The sequence below is a fragment of the Phalaenopsis equestris genome, unplaced genomic scaffold (genome assembly GCF_001263595.1).
Source record: "Phalaenopsis equestris unplaced genomic scaffold, ASM126359v1 Scaffold000297, whole genome shotgun sequence".
In the NCBI taxonomy this organism is placed as follows: domain Eukaryota; kingdom Viridiplantae; phylum Streptophyta; class Magnoliopsida; order Asparagales; family Orchidaceae; genus Phalaenopsis; species Phalaenopsis equestris.
The window spans coordinates 3,435,443-3,454,193 of NW_018164739.1; the positions used below are offsets into that span (position 1 = coordinate 3,435,443).

Sequence of the window (18,751 nt, forward strand, 5' to 3'; positions counted from 1 at the left end):
TTCGAGCTAAATTCACAGCCCTAACTAGCTAAAAACACAATATTAATTAAATAAGTGCTTAATCTTTTTTTAGGAATATCTCCAAGGAGAGTAAAATAACTAATCAATGGAGTAATCAAATGGCCTTAAGTAGTGTTTAATCTACTTAATGATAAAAATAAAATGAAATTTACCACATTATCTAGGAACAGATCAGCTATCATAAAAGAAAAAGAAGTGAAATCAGATAATGCAGATCTTAAACAGTAACATACAGTTTCTTACAATAATCTTAACAGTTTTGATGATCTTTGTCAAGACAAATTTCACAAAAAAAAAAAAAAAAAAATTAATTAATCAAAGAATTAAGAACCAGATCGCCCGGCAGAGAAACAAAGAAAGTTAGGGTTGAAACAAAGAACAAAACCCTATTTGGCATTGACATCCTAAAAGCTTACATTTTGGTACATTAAATTATATATAGCGAATGAATAGAAACGACAAACCTGCTTGAAAAGGACATCTTCAGACTCTACTGGATTCAGTTCTGCAAGAAATAAGAAAAAGCCAACTGGTTTCAGTAATTTTTTAAAGAAGTGAAAAATGCATTGACTAAAACAAATAGGGGCATTTACATACATGCCACAGAATTCTTATATATTTACATAACTAACGCCAAAACATTCACATTTAAATGCATAGCACTAAAATTTTTAACGTCACATAAAAAATATCAGTCACTACCTTTTTAAAAGTGAAATACCAAGGTGTTATAAGTGTAAATATCACACTTAAGGTGTTAGATATGTAAATGCAAAAGAATTGTGGTATTTATGTAAATTTCCCAAACATCTATCATGGAAAACAAAGTCGGAAACTGGTTCTTACCAAACGCTTCTAAGAATTTGGGATCAGCAGGTGATTTATAATCTGAATGCATATAAGGAAAGCCAGGAAAAGAAATAAAATATTAGTCAACATTAATGCTGTAAGCAGGGAAAATTTATAAAGGATGTGCAATATTGAAAGTAAATGACTGCAATTGTTCCAGCCAAAAAGAAAATAATGATGACCACAACGACAGTTGCATACATGCTAGAAATCATTGAGAATCAAAATCATACCATTATCATTAGCCACAACCAATTAGGGCTGAAACAAGCCAAATTCAACAAAATACATGTGGTTCAGTCAACAATATCATTTAAAGGTCGTGAACAAATTCAATAAAGGCTGTATATACCTTATAGTTAAATAAACCAAATTTGAATACTACTACAAAAGCTTGAATAAAGCTCGAACAAACATGAATTTAAATTTAGCCAAATTTGAATATTACTACGAAAGCTTGAATAAAGCTTGAGCTGAGCTCAAATAAGCATTTAATAAAATGAGTTTGAATAGCTTCCAACTTGCTTGATTCGTTTGCAAGCCTAATCCCAACTATTTGGGCTAGCTTTATAAGCAAAAATATGTATGCCTTCAGCCAGATGAAACAATAAAAAAACCTAGAATTTAAAGGGAGGTTTGTGACCGAACCACTAAAATATTATAAATTATAGAAACACCAATAAATAAAACATCATTAATTCAATTTTACCATGTTAATGGATTGATTATATAAATTATAATTTTTACTTTTTTTTATTTAATTGTACATCTGTTTTTATATCCATCCCCCAAATCTCTAAGATATGCTTTGTGCCAGAGATTTCTGAGTTTTTACCATAATGGTGAAAAAAAAAGACCGTCTTATTTTGACAATATATATTTGAACTTCAATAATCAATTCCTAACATAAACTTGTTAATTCAGTGACCAAAAAAAGAAATACTTATCTTGCATCTCTTCTAGATCCCTAATCTAAACACTAAAATTTAAAATTTTCATAAGATTCAATCAAAGTATTTCTCAAATTAGTTCAATTGCAAATTAATGTTGGGAAATTTGACTTTGAATGTCTCATAGTGGCACAAATTACCAAAAAAATATGATCCTCATTTACTTTCTTGATTATACATTTCGAACCAAAAATACACTAACATTATAAAAATAAAATTCAACCAATGTAATAATAATTATAAGAAAAAAATCCAATTGAAAATGAGGCCATTATCATGTCTCAACTCATTGAAGTCTGAGCTTTACAATCATTAGATCAGCAATGCTATGTGGATCCAACTCTTGGGTCAAAAAAATGTCATTGATAGCTAGGTGGAGCACGGCAATAAATAGAATGCTGATATGATTGTGTTAAAACTAGGATAGATAATTTGAGGAATGATTATACAGGGACAATGGAAACAAAATTTATTGAAGATATACCAACAGAAAATAAACTTGGGTGATTTGGATAAATACCAGAGTAAAAAACGAACCCTTAAATATGCATATAAGAATAAGCATCAAAGAATTGTGAAGTAGGAGGGATAGATTTAAATAATGGTGGAAGAAAGTTGCGCAAGAAAATTTGTGTATAAATCAAACACCACATACTACACTCAATATATATAACTCGAGAATGAAGAATCATAAAACTCGCTCAAAATAGTTAGGGATAAGGTTAAGTACCATAATTATAAAAAAAAAGAATTACTGAAAACCGGAAATGATACGAGAGAGAGAGAGAGGCAGAAATTCCACGAACCAGAGGAAAGACGCCAATGATAAAAAATCAAACTTAAACTTATGAGGAAGCTATGCTTAAAATCCAAACACAATATGGGCTAGCAAGTAGTCACTTATGTTGATAAAAACCTGATGCGGATTGTCGAAGTAGACTTGGTCTTCCCTGCTGGCTAATTGCTAAAACTACAGCATCCTCAACCTTCAAATGAAATGTGTGCAAAGATTAGATTTAAACATGAAATATTGAAACTCCAAAGTAGAACGTAACAATATCTTTCTTGCAGAATACTCATATATTTTAATCGACAAATAATTCATTCAGTAAGAAAAAATTATTAAAAAAGAAGAATAAAACAACTTCAAAAAGAAAGGATAATAGGAACCTTTAAAGAAGCAAGTTCTCTTAATCCCTTCTCGATTGATAGCATGCTTTCTATGTTTCCTTCTCCAGTAAAATCACTCAATTCACGTACAGGCTTACCTCTTTCATTTTCATTACCAACTAAGCAAAAAATAATTCTAACAAGATAAGTTTCGCAAGAATAGTTGATAGAAAATCAAATAAATAAAACTAACCGTTACTCCTGTCTTCTTTAGCCTTTTGTCCCGCAGAAATGACAACTTCAAGGGGAAGAGGGGCCAGTGAAGACCAATGCTCATTTTTGGAAATGGCTATCTCTAAATAGATTCCTTTTAGAAAAGAAAACCGTTAAAAGCAAAAATACAATCAATCTAAAAAAACTAGAACTCCGCAGTTGTTATTCAAAACCACCATAAGTGTTTTAATAAAAAGGAGCATTTACACACAGAGCACACAATTCTTGTGTATTATCTCACACTTAAACTTTTACATTTACACAAATGACACTCAAATCTTTAATATCATATCAAAAATAGCATTATTTATCACTTTTTAAAAGTGAAATACACCTTTCATGCATGGGTTTAAATCACTAAAGTTTCATGTGAGTATGAAAGTTTAGGTGTGAGATATGTAAATACATAAGAGTTGTGTGCTACGTTTGTAAATTTCCTTAATAAAAATACCACAACGGAGTATAGTTCATTTTGAAACTCATGCTAATATTTAAAGAGGATGATAAAAACTATTTCTTCAACTTTTTCTATTCAGGAATCCTCATCAATTAGCTTGAGATAAGAAAATGATATACAAAGTGTCCAAAAAACATTAGATATAAATCGACATGGTGAATTGCAAATAATTCAATTGTGGCGAGATCGACATGACAAATTAGAAAGAACTAATAATCTCAGCAGCATAGAAAAACAAAAACGATAGAGGGGAAGAAAAAGACTTCACATCACCAATTGGACCGATCGATTTACAAAAAAAAAAAAATTCACTCATCAATACTAATAATTGTTGAGTATGTGTAATAAGAGTATTTTATTGGGTTTATTTGTTAAATGTTCCAACCCCTATTTTTAGTTAAATGTCCCTCCAGCCAATTCAATAGCGCCTCCTTCGTCGCACCCACCATCTTTAGTTGACCCGTTGTCATCCAAGCCGCCGCCCTCCAAGCAGCCGCAGTCATCTGTCCAAGTCGCCGCCGCTGCACCTTTTACAGTCCGACCGCCACACAAAAGATGAGATAGATCAAAACTGAGCCTAAAGGCAGAAGAAAATTGTTCATGGTGTGTATAACCTAGAAGGGAGTCTTGGAGATTGAAGATGATGGGAGATGGAGATAGTTTGGAGACTAAAGGATTAAATCTTCTAAGAATAATTGATCCTGAGGTCCTGAAGGTCCTAGTAGAGATCATTCATGGAGCTAGTGCCTCATTAGGAACAACGACTTCAACACATGCTTCGACGCAGGTGAAGCTAGATCTCCCTCCTATGGATTTGAAGCTTGATAAACAGGCTACATAGCTAATCAGGTCACGTCGGATTGAGGCGGCTCTAATAGGGAGAAGACTGGAGAGATATCTAACCAAGTACGGTGCTGAGAGGGTAAGCGACGGATCACTCAAGCCTTAATTTACACCTGGTTGCTCAGCTCAATAGTTCCGTTAATTGCGTCCTTGGTCAATGACATTTGAAAAGTGAGGGATATCTGGGCAAAGCTAAAAAAGATTTATGCTGGGACTGAAAAGCACATGAGGGTATTCCAGATTCAAAGCGGAGATAGAAGCTGTTGAACAAGGGTGAGAAAACAATTCAGGAATACTCCATAGATTTGGAAAGGTTGTGGGCGAATCTTGACTACTTCTCACTGATGTCAAGCTATAGCAATCCAGAGTGCAAAAAATGAGAGATCTTTACATAGATGAGGACTCTACCGTTTCTAGCTCATATGAATCTGACATTTGATGAGAGAAGATCTGTCTTGCTAGCTAAGGCGACAATTACTACACTAGGTGAGGTTATAGCTGCGATGGTACAGGAGGAAAATCGCATAAAGCTACACTCTGAGCCGAGTAATTTTTTGGGTGCACGATGAACATTAGCCGCTATGAGCCCAGATATGCTAGGTGTCTAGAAAGAGACTCCCAAGTGCTACAACTGTGATGAAGTTAGTCATCTGAGCAGGGCTGTCCTAAGCCACCAAAGAAGAGAGAGACGGATGGAGGCAAAAAAGGTGGAGGTCATGGTCGGGGACGTTGGGGTTGCAAATGTGAAAAATGGGGTTACCGGGCAAATCTGATGGTAGCAAAGAACAAGGAAGAGACAGTGTGATCTTTACTGGTGAGGCTTATGAGTGTCTGGAGCTGTTGAAGAGAAAACAAAAAGCAGCAAAAGATGGAGTTGAAGATGTTTCAAATACAACGACATCAAGAGGTAACAATGCTACTTATGCTCATTTCAGCAAAAGTATTGATGACACACTTGCTCTTGCCTCTATTTTCATTACATAATCATCAGAATGGATCATAGATTCTGATGTTTCTTATCAAAAGATTGTTACTGCTAGAGAGTTCTCTTCATATACTCATCTAACAGTACCAAAGAGTATACAAACAGTTGATAGTACAACGCTGCCTATAATTGGCAATGATATAGTGATATGAACCAATCATATGACTTTGTTCAAAGTTTTGCATGCTCCTTCTTTTTCAATAAACCTCTTATCCATTAGTGTCATTATTCGTCAGTTAAAATGCACTGCTTCTTTTGATATTCATCAGGTGATTTTCAAAGAGAAAGGGACAGGTCAGACACTTGGGACTAAAACGTGGCATAGCAGACTCTGGTACTTGAACCGAGATGGGATGTACTCAGTTTTGGCATCCATGATGGAAAGTGTTGTTGTAGAAGAATCTGGGAGGAAGTCGATGATGTGTTACTGCTACATCACAAACGTATGAGACACTCTAGTCTTAGTTTACTGAGTTGGTTGTATCCATATATGTATGAAAAGGCAAATAAAGAAAAATTGGTGTGAGATGTTTGTAAGTTTAGCAAGCTCACTAGGAGCTCTTATGTCAATTATGTCAATAGAAGCTCTTGTGTGTTTGATTTGATACATTCTAATCTATAGAAATCTTGTCCTACTAATTCTATGAATAATTATCGTTATTATAGTACATTTATTGAATGTTTTTTTCTCGTGTTACCTAGACATGCTTGATGAAACAAAAGAATGAGGTGTTTGCTTGCTTTAAAGATTTTCATAAGGCAATTCAGGTCCAATTTGGTGCAGTTGTGAAGAACTTAGATCTGATAATGGGACAAAATATATCAACAAAGCATTTTGGGACTATCTGTCAGCTCAAGGTATATAACACCAAACCATACACTCATACACAATAGTACAAAATGGAGCAGCAGAGAGGAAGAATCAACATCTTTTAGAGATAGTCCTAAGCATGATGATGACAATGACTATCCCACAACACTTATAGGAGTTAGCCATGTTGATAACCGCTAAATTGATTAACAGGATACTTTCAAGAGTGCTAGAGCGAAAGTTTCATTGTTAATTGTTGAAAAAAAAACAATAGTGGGATCCTTCCCTTGAAGAAATTTGGATGTGTATGCTTTGAGAAAGACAACAGGTTATCTGAAGGGAAGTTGGATCCCAAAACATTGAAATGTGAGTTATTCTGCTACTCAAAAGAGTTATGTCTGTTGGAGTTTGATTGAAAAGACTCTTTATGAGTGTGGTTGTGTCATTCAGAGAGTTTGAGTCATACTACACTCTGGAGATGAATTCGCCCTTCAGAGACTCAACAGACACTGCAAATATGAGGCAATAGAGTGAATAATAGTGGTGATGGAGTAATGCAAGTGGGAGCAATGTCATGTCCTTTGATGTAGAATGAATTAACTAAGAAGATGGAAATCAATGAGACTGACCCCAGAGGTGGAGGGATTCATGTTGAAGGTGAGGTAAGGGTGTGCACACGGAGAACGAAGCAAACAGAGGGAACAGAGTCTTCAGTGCTAACAAGTCCCTTGCTCGATCATTTCCAACTCTTGAGACACCTGCAACATTCACCTTTAATTTAAAACTCTCAAGTGATATTATTCCTCCTCCAATATGTTGCGGTTGTGAAGCACTGAGATCTGATAATGTGACGAAATATATCAACAAAACATTTGGGGACTATCTGTCAACTCAAGGGATACAACACCAAACAATATACCCATACACTTAATGGAGCAGCAGAGATGAAGAATTAACATCTTCTAGATGTAGCCCGAAGCATGATGATGACAATGAATGTCCCACAACACTTATGGGGGTTAGCCGTGTTAATAAACACTCAATTGATTAACAAGATACCTTCAAGAATGCTAGAGCGGAAGTCTCATTGTCAACTGTTAAAAAAAACAATAGTGGGATCCTTCTCTTGAAGGAATTTGGATTAGTATGCTTTGTGAAAAACAACAGGTTATCTGTAGAGAAGTTGGATCCCAAAACTGTGAAATATGTGTTTGTGAGTTATTCTGCTACTCAAGAAGAGTTATGTCTGTCGGAGTTTGGTTGAAAAGACTCTTTGTGAGTGTAAATGCGAGTTTGAATCATACTACACTCTTGAGGTGAATTCACCCTTCAGAGACTCAACAAACACTAGAGATATGAAACAAGAGAGTGTGAGTAGTAGTGGTGATGGAGTAACGTAAGTGGGAGCAATGTCATGTCATATGATGCGGAATGAATGAACTAAGGAGATGGAAATCGATGAGACCCAGAGGTGGAGGGATTCAAGTTGAAGGTGAGCTAAGGATGTGTCGACGAAGGAAGAAGAAAACTGAGGGTACAGAGTCTTGACCTGGTTATTTCCAACTCTTGAGACACCTGCAACATCCATCTTTAGTTCAAAACTCTCAGGTGATATTATTTCTCCTCCGTCCACTACTACCCCTCTGCCCCCCAACGTTAAGGCGGACCTCCCACAGTAATGCGGGACATCCTCTTGATCATTTTGGGTGGGAACTTGACATTGTGAACTTTATTTCTTATTCTAACATCTCATATTTGCATGAAACATTCACTGCCTCATTACATTATCTCTATGCCAAGCATTGTCAGGTTGCTAAAGAGGATCCCAAGTGGAAAGCAACGATGCATAAAAAGCTTAGAACTCCTACTAAAAACCAAACATTGGAGATTGTACCACTAAAAAAAGGGAAGAAGATGGTTGGATGCAAATAGATCTTTACGGTAAAGCAAACTCCAAAAGGGAAGGTGGAGAGGTACAAAGCACGACTAGAGGCAAAAGGGTACAGTCAGATGTATGACATTGATTATGATAAAATCTTTGCACCAGTAGCAAAGAAAAGCACAGTAAGGACACCGACTTCTGTGACAGTGAATGGTGGATGAAGACTCCAATTGGATGTGAAGAATGTTTTCCTTCATGGGAAGCTACTGGAGGAGGTATATATGGAGATGCCACCAGAATTCAATACATACCAACAGTAGACAAGGTGTGTAGGCTCAGGAAGTCACTGTATGACTTAAAGTAATCTCCTCAAGCTTGATTTAAAAAGTTTAGAATGGCGATGGTTGGTAGGGGATATCATGCAAATCAATGCAACCACATGATATTCTTTCAGCTACAAGAAGGTCGCGGTACCATAATGTTGTGTATTGGATGACAAAATTATCATTGGTGATGATGAGACAAAGATTGCTTAATTGAAGGAAAGATTGGGGAAGCAATTTGAGATAAAGTATTTGGGACAGCTTAGACACTTTCTTGGGATTGAAGTGACCCATGGACCTGAGGAGATAGTCCTATCCCAGAGAAAGTATGTATTGTATCTTCTCACGAAGACAGGTATGCGGAGGTGCAAACATGCAATCTCTGCAATTGATCAGAAGGTCAAGCTCAGTACAGAAACAGGTGAATCAGTTAACCATGACAGATACCAAAGGCTGGTGGGCTGCCTGATCTATCTGTGACACGCTCGACCCGATATTTCTTTTGCAGTAAATGTGGTGAGCTGCTACATGCATGATCCAAGGAAGGGTCATATGAATGCAATGTATCAGTTCTAAGGTATTTGAAGCGTGCACCATGGAAAGAGTTGATATTCAGGAAGAATTGACATGTTGATATTGAGGGCTTTTGAGATTTTGACTGGGAATGTTGTGCTAATGGCGGACAATCCACATCAGGATACTGCATGTTTGTAGGTGACAACTTGATCTCATGGAAGAGCAAGAAGCGGTCAGTTGTAACAAGATCAAAAATAGAGGCAGAATACAGGGTCATGGCATTAGGAGTTACAGAGATGAAGTAGCTAAAAGCCTTGTTGGTTAACCTCAAAGTGGATCAGGGAACTCAAATGAAGTTACGGTGTGACAACAAGTCGGCAATCAACATTGCTAGCAACCAGGTGCAACACGATAGAAGTAAACATGTGGAGATTGATAGGTTCTTCATCAAAGAGAAGTTGAATAATGAATTGTTGAAACAAAGGCATGGAGCCAGTAGAGACTAGGTGGGTGGTCGCCTCACTAAAGAACTTAGTTCTGTGGAGTTAGATTATGTGACAAGATGGGCTTAGTAAATATCTTTTACCCATCTTGAGGGGGGAGGTTGAGAGTTATGTGTAATAAGAGGATTTTATTCGGTTTATTTGTTAAACGTTGTAACATCTATTTAAACACATATGTTGAATGAAATACTAAGTTTTTTGGTTTATTTCTTTCTTCTGAAATAAATAAAATTATATGTCAACAATCTCTACAAATAGAAATAAGGTTGCATACAAAAGGCCTAGAATTTAAATCAAATTTAATCCCCTATCTTGTAACTAAGCCAAATTACATCTAAAAACTAAACTTATTCATTCATAATACATAATTCTACCTAATAAAAGAAATCAATTCAAAATGATACTGAAAGAGGTTGAAAATTGGTCGGATTCAACTTCATTATGGCCCTTTTGACTTCTTTTGGTTAGCCTGCATAAATTTAAACTTTCCTGGGCTCAAAAGGGTGATTTATATTGCAACTATTGTCAGATCATTTGATGGAAAAGTGATCATGTAATGAAAGCATCATCATCTGACGGAAAACCGATTATATAAAGAAAGGAATATTAGAGAAAGAATTCGACAAAATAGAGATAATTGGAAGGTTAGGCTTCGAACAGCATACTCCTGAAAACAAAAGTGGATTTAGAGATGACAGTAGTAGCGGCAATACAAAGGCAATCTGCAGCAAATCTAACTAAAGTAATTCATAATAATCTGAAGCAATATGCGTCGCTTGGCACAAAGTAAATTAATTAGAGCATAATTTAAAAAAAAAAAACATTTCAGGCTTATGCACTTCACTGGACAGAAGTCACAAAACTAATATTTAATTTTAGAAAATATTTTACAACCATCCTGATACCAGAGTTAACCCAAATCACAATAGAAAAAGAAAATGTTATTATTAAAAATAAATGTGGTTACAACTAAACATATTTGAAGGAAAATTAAAACAAAAAAAAAAAGACACAAACGCACATTAGGGGGAGTGGTAGAGGTCGGCTAGGTGGTCGAAAAAGTGGCGGCAAGGTAGGGAAGCTGCGGGACTACGGGGAAATAGTGGCAATGTAATGAAAGGGGATGAAAATATCAGTTGGGGAGACTGGGATCGCAAGTGAGGTAGCAAGCAGAACTATGAGGTTCAATGGGAAAGGCTGGAACAGCCAGGCGACAGTAGGAAGACAGCAGGTTTGTTATTTTTCGGATGAAGTCAGCAAGGGGAAAGAGGCCGCGGCCACGAGGCAGCAGGCTGGATTGATTGAAGCTGGTGGTGGGTGGATAGACTGCAGGATTAATGGAAAAGATTGTTGTCTCGGGTGGCTGCAGCAGTGGAGGAAGATGGTGGCAGCGAAGGAGGCGAAGCAACGGACTGCAGGGCAAAATGGGATGGCTGTGCGAGGCAGTGGCAACGAGCAAGAAGGGAATCAAATTGGAAAACTGCAGTGAAAAACAGGGTAAGATTCAACAAGAACAACCAAGAAAGCAATTTGAGATAGGAAAAAAAAAATAACCTGAACAAAGACGAGATGCACTGATCAAATAAAGATACAAGATATAAGAATTTACTACTCTCGCAACTGACTGGGATACAAAACTCAGCACTTGAAGAATAGACGAAAGGAGAACGGGGTTGTCACCGCCAACAATGGAGGGATACAATTTCACCACGCAATGCCATGGATATAGACTCGTCCCGATTTAGGAACCACAACGGGAGCACATACCCTCACAAAAACTCAAATGAACAAAAAAACCCTTAATACAATAAAAGACTACTTATAATCAACAAATGACCTAATTCTCATAAAAATAAACAAACGAAAAACACACTTGCGGCTATTAGGAGTTGGGGGCAACCCAAGCCCTAGAGAGAGGACAGACCGACCCTTGGGACCCCCTCTCTGCTCCATGTCACAAAGTCAGATCAATTTGCCACCACTTGATAATCTAAAGAAAACATTAAAAACCTTCTTAGTATTATGTGAACAAGAAAATTGTGAAGCCCCTTGACTAGAATGAAGTTCAACTCTTAAACATCAAGGTGCCATGAAAGTTCGGGTTGTTACAAAAACAATATAAATTTATCCCCCAAGTCCTCATCTACTTTCATTTTTCCACCGAACACTAGAAGTACAAAGCATAAAATCTCTCGCTATCTTATGGGTGGATAAGCCTTCAAAAAGTGAGATTCACCATAAAAAAAATTAAAGACAACAGGACTTTAGGAATCATTAGTTCAGTAAGCCATTCGAATAAACTCAAATTTTAAATAATGCTATTTTACAATATAATGGCAAGAATACCATAATATGATAATATCAAGTTTCATGCGCCAACTCTTTATTCATGATGACTGAACATGCATAGAAAAATGTAAAAAATTGCATTAGATTTATTTCTTTTTTCTTTCAATGTGTGCGCGCGTGCAGATAGAGAGAGAAAGAGATGAACTCACAAATAAAATTATAATAGATTATAATAGGTTAAAAATCGAACATTCATCATTGACATAACAAAAGAATAACAAAATTATAAGAAATAATGCTGGAAAGTTCTTACCATACTGGACAGCCAAACCCCAATAACGAGCAAGCCAACATCTCTTAAGAACAACCTCTTCCTAAGGTTTTAAACACAATCCCAAAATAAATTTTCAGAACACTAATAAATAAAAAGACAACAGATTCAACCATTAGCTGGTGCTCATGTGCAAACCATCTCTTCCTCTGTCAATATCATTCTTTGTGTCATTGAGCGAAGAGCTTTAGCTTCAGTCTCAGTTTCTCTCAACTGCTCCAAAGCAGAAGAAACTTCCTCCCTTGCACCCTGGTACAAAAAAGAAAGGCCTGGCTCAACAATTGCAACAAGCTACGTTTGTAGAACTAATAAATTTTAATATTTATAAAGGCTTAGAAGAAAAGAAAAATAATTACCTCTACTTCTTGTCGTAGAGATGCTATTTCCTCGTCCCTCCCATCCTTTGTCTCTCTGGCAGCTTTAAGAGCAGCCTGAAACAACGTGATCTTCAAAAATAAGTTTTTCTCCCAAAAATGAAACTTACACAGTTCAAAAAAGAAACTCAATTTTCATCAAATACCACAATACAAGAGTTAGACCAATGTACAAGCCAAAGTTTATTTTAGAAGATTGACTCTGAACTGCTAGTACAAATTCGAATTATATTTTCCAGCAAAAATAATGTTCATGCGCTCACATTTCCAAAAACTTTTAATGCTTGCATTAGAATGATCCCAATTTCTGTTTACTTTTTCTTTTTCTTTCTTTCTTCTTTCTTTTTTTTGGCAATGGTGAGCGCCAAACCACAAATTATATGGAAGTATTTTTTCATGGTTTGATATAGAAGTTGACACTGTTTAATTGGAGAATATAAAATTGAAATTGTCTTTCTATGAGAAAAAAATAAAAAAAACTATTATTTTTAAATGATAGAAAGTGTGATAGAGCATGTTGGGATGCAAATGTTATCTGGATGTATTCATTATACTAGATCTAGAGAGAGCTTGACTCAAATTAAACAACCCAAAATAAGAACCATGTTTTTGTTCGTCAGCTCAAACACTCATCTTCAACCGTAAGGGTCATTTTCAAAATCACTAGCAATCTGTGAAACCAAGGTGAATACCAAGTCCTTTCCGTATCTGTAAGACATTAATTGTTAGGGGAATTCACACACACACAATACAATTCTTATGTATTTACATATCTAACACCTAAACAATGATATTTACATTCATAACACTCAAATCTTTAAAATCACATAAAAAATACCACTTTTACTAATCTTTTAGAAGTCAAATCCATCTTTTTATGCATAGGTTTATAACACCAAGGTGCTATAAACGTAAATATCAAATTTTGTGTTAGATATGTAAATCCATAAGAATTGAGCAGTATGTATGTAAATTTACCTAATTATTAATATGATGTAGCTCGATTAAAATCAAATCTCAGAAACAACAAACTGCTTTTAAAAAGTCACCAACAATGGATTTGCATGAGTATTTAATTGGATATCTCGTTTCCCTCTTCATCTTCTCTAATGCCGGCTGCAATGATTGAGAAAAAAGGAGCAAATAGAAAGAAGAAAAAAATTGGGGAGAGCGAATGGATCATTTTGGTAAGCTCAATCAATGCCGTCCATTTCAATGGAATTTGGTTCATGTTTGGGATTGCTAATGGATAATCACCCCCACGCCCTATGAATGCAGCTTGATGGGATCATTACCCAGAATCAGAGATATTTCTTATCCTCTTTTGTTGTTGTGAGTGGGGATATTAAATCAATCACAGGCTTAAATGTGTTCTTAAACAGCTCTTTTGAGCTAAATAAAGATTTATTTTAAATATTTTGTTTGTAAGCCCCAATCAAGTAGATCAGGAAAGCCCATAGAGTAACTCATCCTCACCTGTGTTCCAGCAGCGTGCTAAAATCGATGCTAACAATTACTTAGCATTAGAAGGGCAACATGTGGAAGAATCTTTGTTAAAAGTGGTTCTTCTAAAGCCTTTGGAAGGAAGAATTTTTCTTGATGTAAATAAAGAAAAGAATAAAATCATATAGATCTATATTTTTCAGTTTTACGGATCGTCTACAAAAGATAGAAATTCTTTGCAGTGTCGCTTTTCAGAAGATCGCAAAAGATTTACAAATTAGATTTGAAACCCTTAATAAGACCAAGTTAACAATCGACAGTATTAGACAGCAACTGTTTGACTTCTGTATTAAAATAATATATCCAATTCCTTGATATCACAATATCTTTAAGAAAAGTTAAACCTAACATATATGCAAAAATTGAAGGAAGTGTCATTTTTTATGCATTCCATACGTTCATTGTTTGAGCACCTTATGACACTATTATATGATAAATAAATAAATAAATCATTTTGAATAATGCCGAGGCTTGTTTGTTTGATGAATCCAGGAAAAAGACGAAGAGGAAGACTTCTGATATGGATCAATTTTACAGAAGCACAATCAAACTAAAAGACACACAGTGGGCATAAATGAAAAAAGGGAGAGAGATAGAGAGAGAGAGGTTGAATGTCACTACTGAGGAAAATTGTACAAAGAAAATGTGAGCACAGACTTCTCCAAATTCATGGGGGTGGGGGATGGTAAGCAAATAAAGTAATGACGGAGCATCAAACTCAACTGGTGAATAAATTTGGCAGTTTCTAAAAGTGCATCTTTTTTGTTACTCTAAAAAACGATTGGATAATAGAATAGGGTAGTTTTTATCATAGGAACCTACATGAGCTAGTTTCTCATCCATGGATCAACTATAGTGAAGTTAGCCTTTGACTAGATTAACTTCTAAAATTACTGAAATAAAATTAGTTACGATAGCGCACATAATGGAACAACTATAATTTCAACATTGTTAAAGATACTACCTTGTTGCTTAAGGTTGTTTGCACTCTAATGAATATATACACTTCAAAAAGGGATGACTTGCATGTCATTCATGCGCTATGTTTCTCATGAATGCCAAACATTTCAGTGATTTCTTCTGATGAAGATTGGAAATTTGAGGTGCAACGTTAATTTTTTCCATGGAATGTTGACCAACAAATAATTTTCATAACTCGATGTTCACACTAAAAATATCTACAAAGGGTTATCCAATAGAGGTGACGAGCAATGAATGTGATGATGCAAGCATTGAGTTTAGACTACTCTGATCGTCATTGAGTCACAAAATGATATGTCAACAAGCCTAAAATATAAAAAATGCTTGGCGGGTCCTCACACAAACAACGAATGCAAAATTTACAAAAACACAAGGTTGATGATACATTTTCTAGAGCGCAATAATGGGGAAATTGATGAGAGGAATTTCATATCTATATAAGAGGCAGGACTAAAGTGGCTCGTTTCTAGCTATTTATTTTCTGCGCGTTTTAAATTTTTTTTGAGACTTTCTGTATCTTTTTGTTGGGTATTATTGTACTTAGTATCGTATGGGTAGGGTGCCTCTATTGGGCCCTCTCATACAACTTTTATGTATCTTTTCTATTTCAATAAAATAAACCCTTGGGCTTTTCATACTATGTGTATATATATATATATATATATATATATATATATATATATATACACACACACACATTCCACTATACTCACAACCCCTCAAAATTTAATAGCTTACCTGTACATAAATTCACAACTCCAGACATGTGCCTCCTTTTTGTCCTATTCTATCCAAAGAAAATAAAATCCTAATATTCTTTCCCTCTATGCATTCTTCCCCATAAGCAAAAATCCCCATATCATTTTCCTGAGTCTTGCGCAGGCCCTAATCACCAGCTTACCGCAACCACAGCCGTCTCTATCTCATCCTGTTATCGAACTGCATCATCTCCTTCTTCCCGATCCAACCTCCATCTCCTTGCCGAAACACAACAGCCCGAACAAATCGTATCCCTCACCTCACCTCACCATCCCATCGCTTGCATTATAGTCATCACGACCTTAAAACCTGCAATGTAGCCCCACTTGTATTGTAAAAAGTAGGGCTGTCAAAAAAGCTCGTTGTTCGCTAACAGCTCGTGTTCGGCTCGTTTGTTAAATAAACAAGCCGAACACGAACGACTCTTATTCGCTCGTGTTCGGCTCGTTTTAGCTCGAAATAAAAAAAAAATATTATATAATTATTTATATAATAATATATTACATATATTCTTTTGATAATAATATATTTTATATATTTATATTTAAGTTTAAATTGTAACACCTCGTGTGGCAATGTGGTTAGTGTCTTCTTTTGCATACATTTGATCCAGGTTCGAATCCAACACTTTACATATATTTTTTTCAACTTAATTTTAACAAGTCAATTCAAGTTGAACACGAGCCGAACACAAATACGAATATTTAAATCAAGTCGAACACGAACACACTGTTCACGGGTCGATTTCAAACACGAGCCGATTTCGAACGCGAGTTGTTTCAAACGAGTCGAACACGTGCCAAGCCTGAGCTCGCTCACGCTTGGCTCGTTTACAACCCTAGTAAAAAGAAAGATGTCAGAAATTAGTGGCAAAGCTTTTCTACCTATCACACACTAGTCCAAACGTCACTTTGTCGACATTGTGAGTCAGCATATGAATAGTCTGAATGAAGAATATTTAGAGATATTTTAGAAAATATTAAGGTTTCTTAAAAAGGCACCTAGCATAGGGTTAATGTTTAAGAAATCAAAACAACAAGGAGATAGAGATTTACACTGATGCTAGTTGGGCAGAAGAACTCACGGATAGAAGGCCCACTTCTAGGTATTATTCCTATGTATGGGAAAACATTATCACTTGAACGAGCAAGAAGCGAGCAGTTGTCTCTAGAGGTAGAGAAAATCTAAGCATCAGGCACTGTCGGCACAAAAAAGAAGAGAAAGAGAGGTTGTTTGGGCGGTCGTCCGTAAAAAGCTGTCGGCAGCCGGAATTGAAATCTAATCGCCCGCTTCGAAAGGACGTTTTAATTTACGTGTATATATATATATATGTAATTTTAGAAAAAATATGAAATCAAACTGACCTCATATTTTTCACAGTTTAAATGAAAGAGCGCTCTACCTCAAATCCTGTATCTATCCTGAGGGATAAACACAAGACTTGAGGATGAGACTCAATCAAATAAACTAGGAAAACATATGACATCCGTTTGGGTCTGCGAAACCGTTTTATTTGCCGACAAGTTCCCCTATTTAATACAAATGATTAAATAGGTTTATTTCAAGTTGGGTTCGGAAAAACTTCCTATAAGGACAAGCTCCTATAGTTAATTACATCTTAAATGACCGAAGTCACCTAAGAAAACACTCGATAAAAATCAGGAAATAATGTCTTCAAAGAATGTCTTCAAAGAGATCAGGGGATAATGTCTTCAAAGAGGTCAAAAGGATAGGACTTTACAACGAAATCGGAAGGGAAAAAATGAAGGGAAAAAAGTTCAAATCTGGAACATTGTTAAGGAATCCAAATGAAGAGAAACTAGGGGAAGCCACAGATCCTGAGAAGAATTTCAGTAGGTTCTCAGTCTATCTTATGGTTTGGCTCCAATTTTGAAAAGAAATTATTAAAGTGTTTCATCCTGTCAATTTTATTTAATTAAGACTTATATTTGCGTGTTATATTTGCGTGACGGATGACGGGGTCACACAAATTGCCAAGAAGATATGAGGGTTTACCTCGTATCGGACGACAACCTCGGAACCTAGAACGAGTTTAGGGCTTAAATCATACGGCAGAGCTATACGAATGCCTAAGAAAAAAAAAAGGTGGAGGATTTGTGTTGCACTAGGCAAACAACCTTGAAAACTTATGGATTGTTGTTTAATTTCTAGGAAAAAGGGATGGTTTTGCTGAGGAAGACATGTTCTGCTGTTGAAGATGGTCGTGCTGCCCACCGCGCTAGCTCCAAGCTCCCCGACATGATGAGTTTAAGTTTTTTAGGGTGTCCAGTTATAGTGTCAAATCAAACGACCCTATGATCTTATGTTATAGTCCTCTAAACATCCTATACAAAAAGGAAACATGTTTGAAGTTATATAATATAAAGTGTGCAACGCAGGAACAAACAAGATAATGCGCGTGGAACAGTAGTAGGCAAAATAGGCAAAACAAAGTACAAATAGGACAAGTGTAACACGCTATACAGGGAGAATAGTAGCAATTAGAAACAGGACAAGTGTAACATGCTATACAGGGAAGTAGCAGGTAGAAACAGGAAAATTAATTGCTGTAAATAATATGACATGCTATACAGGAAGAACAGTAGCAAGTAGAAACAGGAAAATTAATTGCTCTAAAATGTAAAGCAAACATGTACGCTCATGAGATCCGTTGTTCCTTAAGTATAGCAAACCTAAATGCATTTTAAAAAGCAAAGTCCGAAAGAAACGTCGTCCAGGAAACCCGAGGAAAAGCGGAGAAACTCGAGAAAATCAACGAAAAAGACTCAAGTAAAAGAAAACCCTCAAAAATCCCGGGGAAATCCCGAAAGAAAGAAAAAGTAACACGAGTGCTCTGTCCCAAAGCTCCGATATAACAAAGAAATAAAATTCGGATGAGGGGGACCGCAAGCACTCGTATGGGACTAGACTTAGCTATATTTATTCTCGAGGATCCACGAAAGCTACTCGGTCACCCGAATGTATAGAATC

General features: G+C 36.0%; 1 protein-coding gene across 4 annotated transcripts in view; it reads right to left on the reverse strand.

Annotated features, from left to right (window-relative positions):
- LOC110025248 (coiled-coil domain-containing protein SCD2-like) overlaps window positions 1-18,751 on the reverse strand; it is a 43,658-nt gene that overhangs the window by 3,434 nt on the left and 21,473 nt on the right. For all 4 annotated transcript variants that reach the window (XM_020725602.1, XM_020725607.1, XM_020725604.1 and 1 more), the window contains exons 8-15: window positions 12,500-12,574; window positions 12,282-12,392; window positions 12,126-12,186; window positions 3,184-3,297; window positions 2,991-3,109; window positions 2,737-2,806; window positions 868-909; window positions 486-526 (exon numbers count right to left, since the gene is read on the reverse strand). In XM_020725602.1, coding sequence (XP_020581261.1) covers window positions 486-526; window positions 868-909; window positions 2,737-2,806; window positions 2,991-3,109; window positions 3,184-3,297; window positions 12,126-12,186; window positions 12,282-12,392; window positions 12,500-12,574 — 633 coding nt within the window. The remainder of the gene's footprint in view (window positions 1-485; window positions 527-867; window positions 910-2,736; window positions 2,807-2,990; window positions 3,110-3,183; window positions 3,298-12,125; window positions 12,187-12,281; window positions 12,393-12,499; window positions 12,575-18,751) is intronic.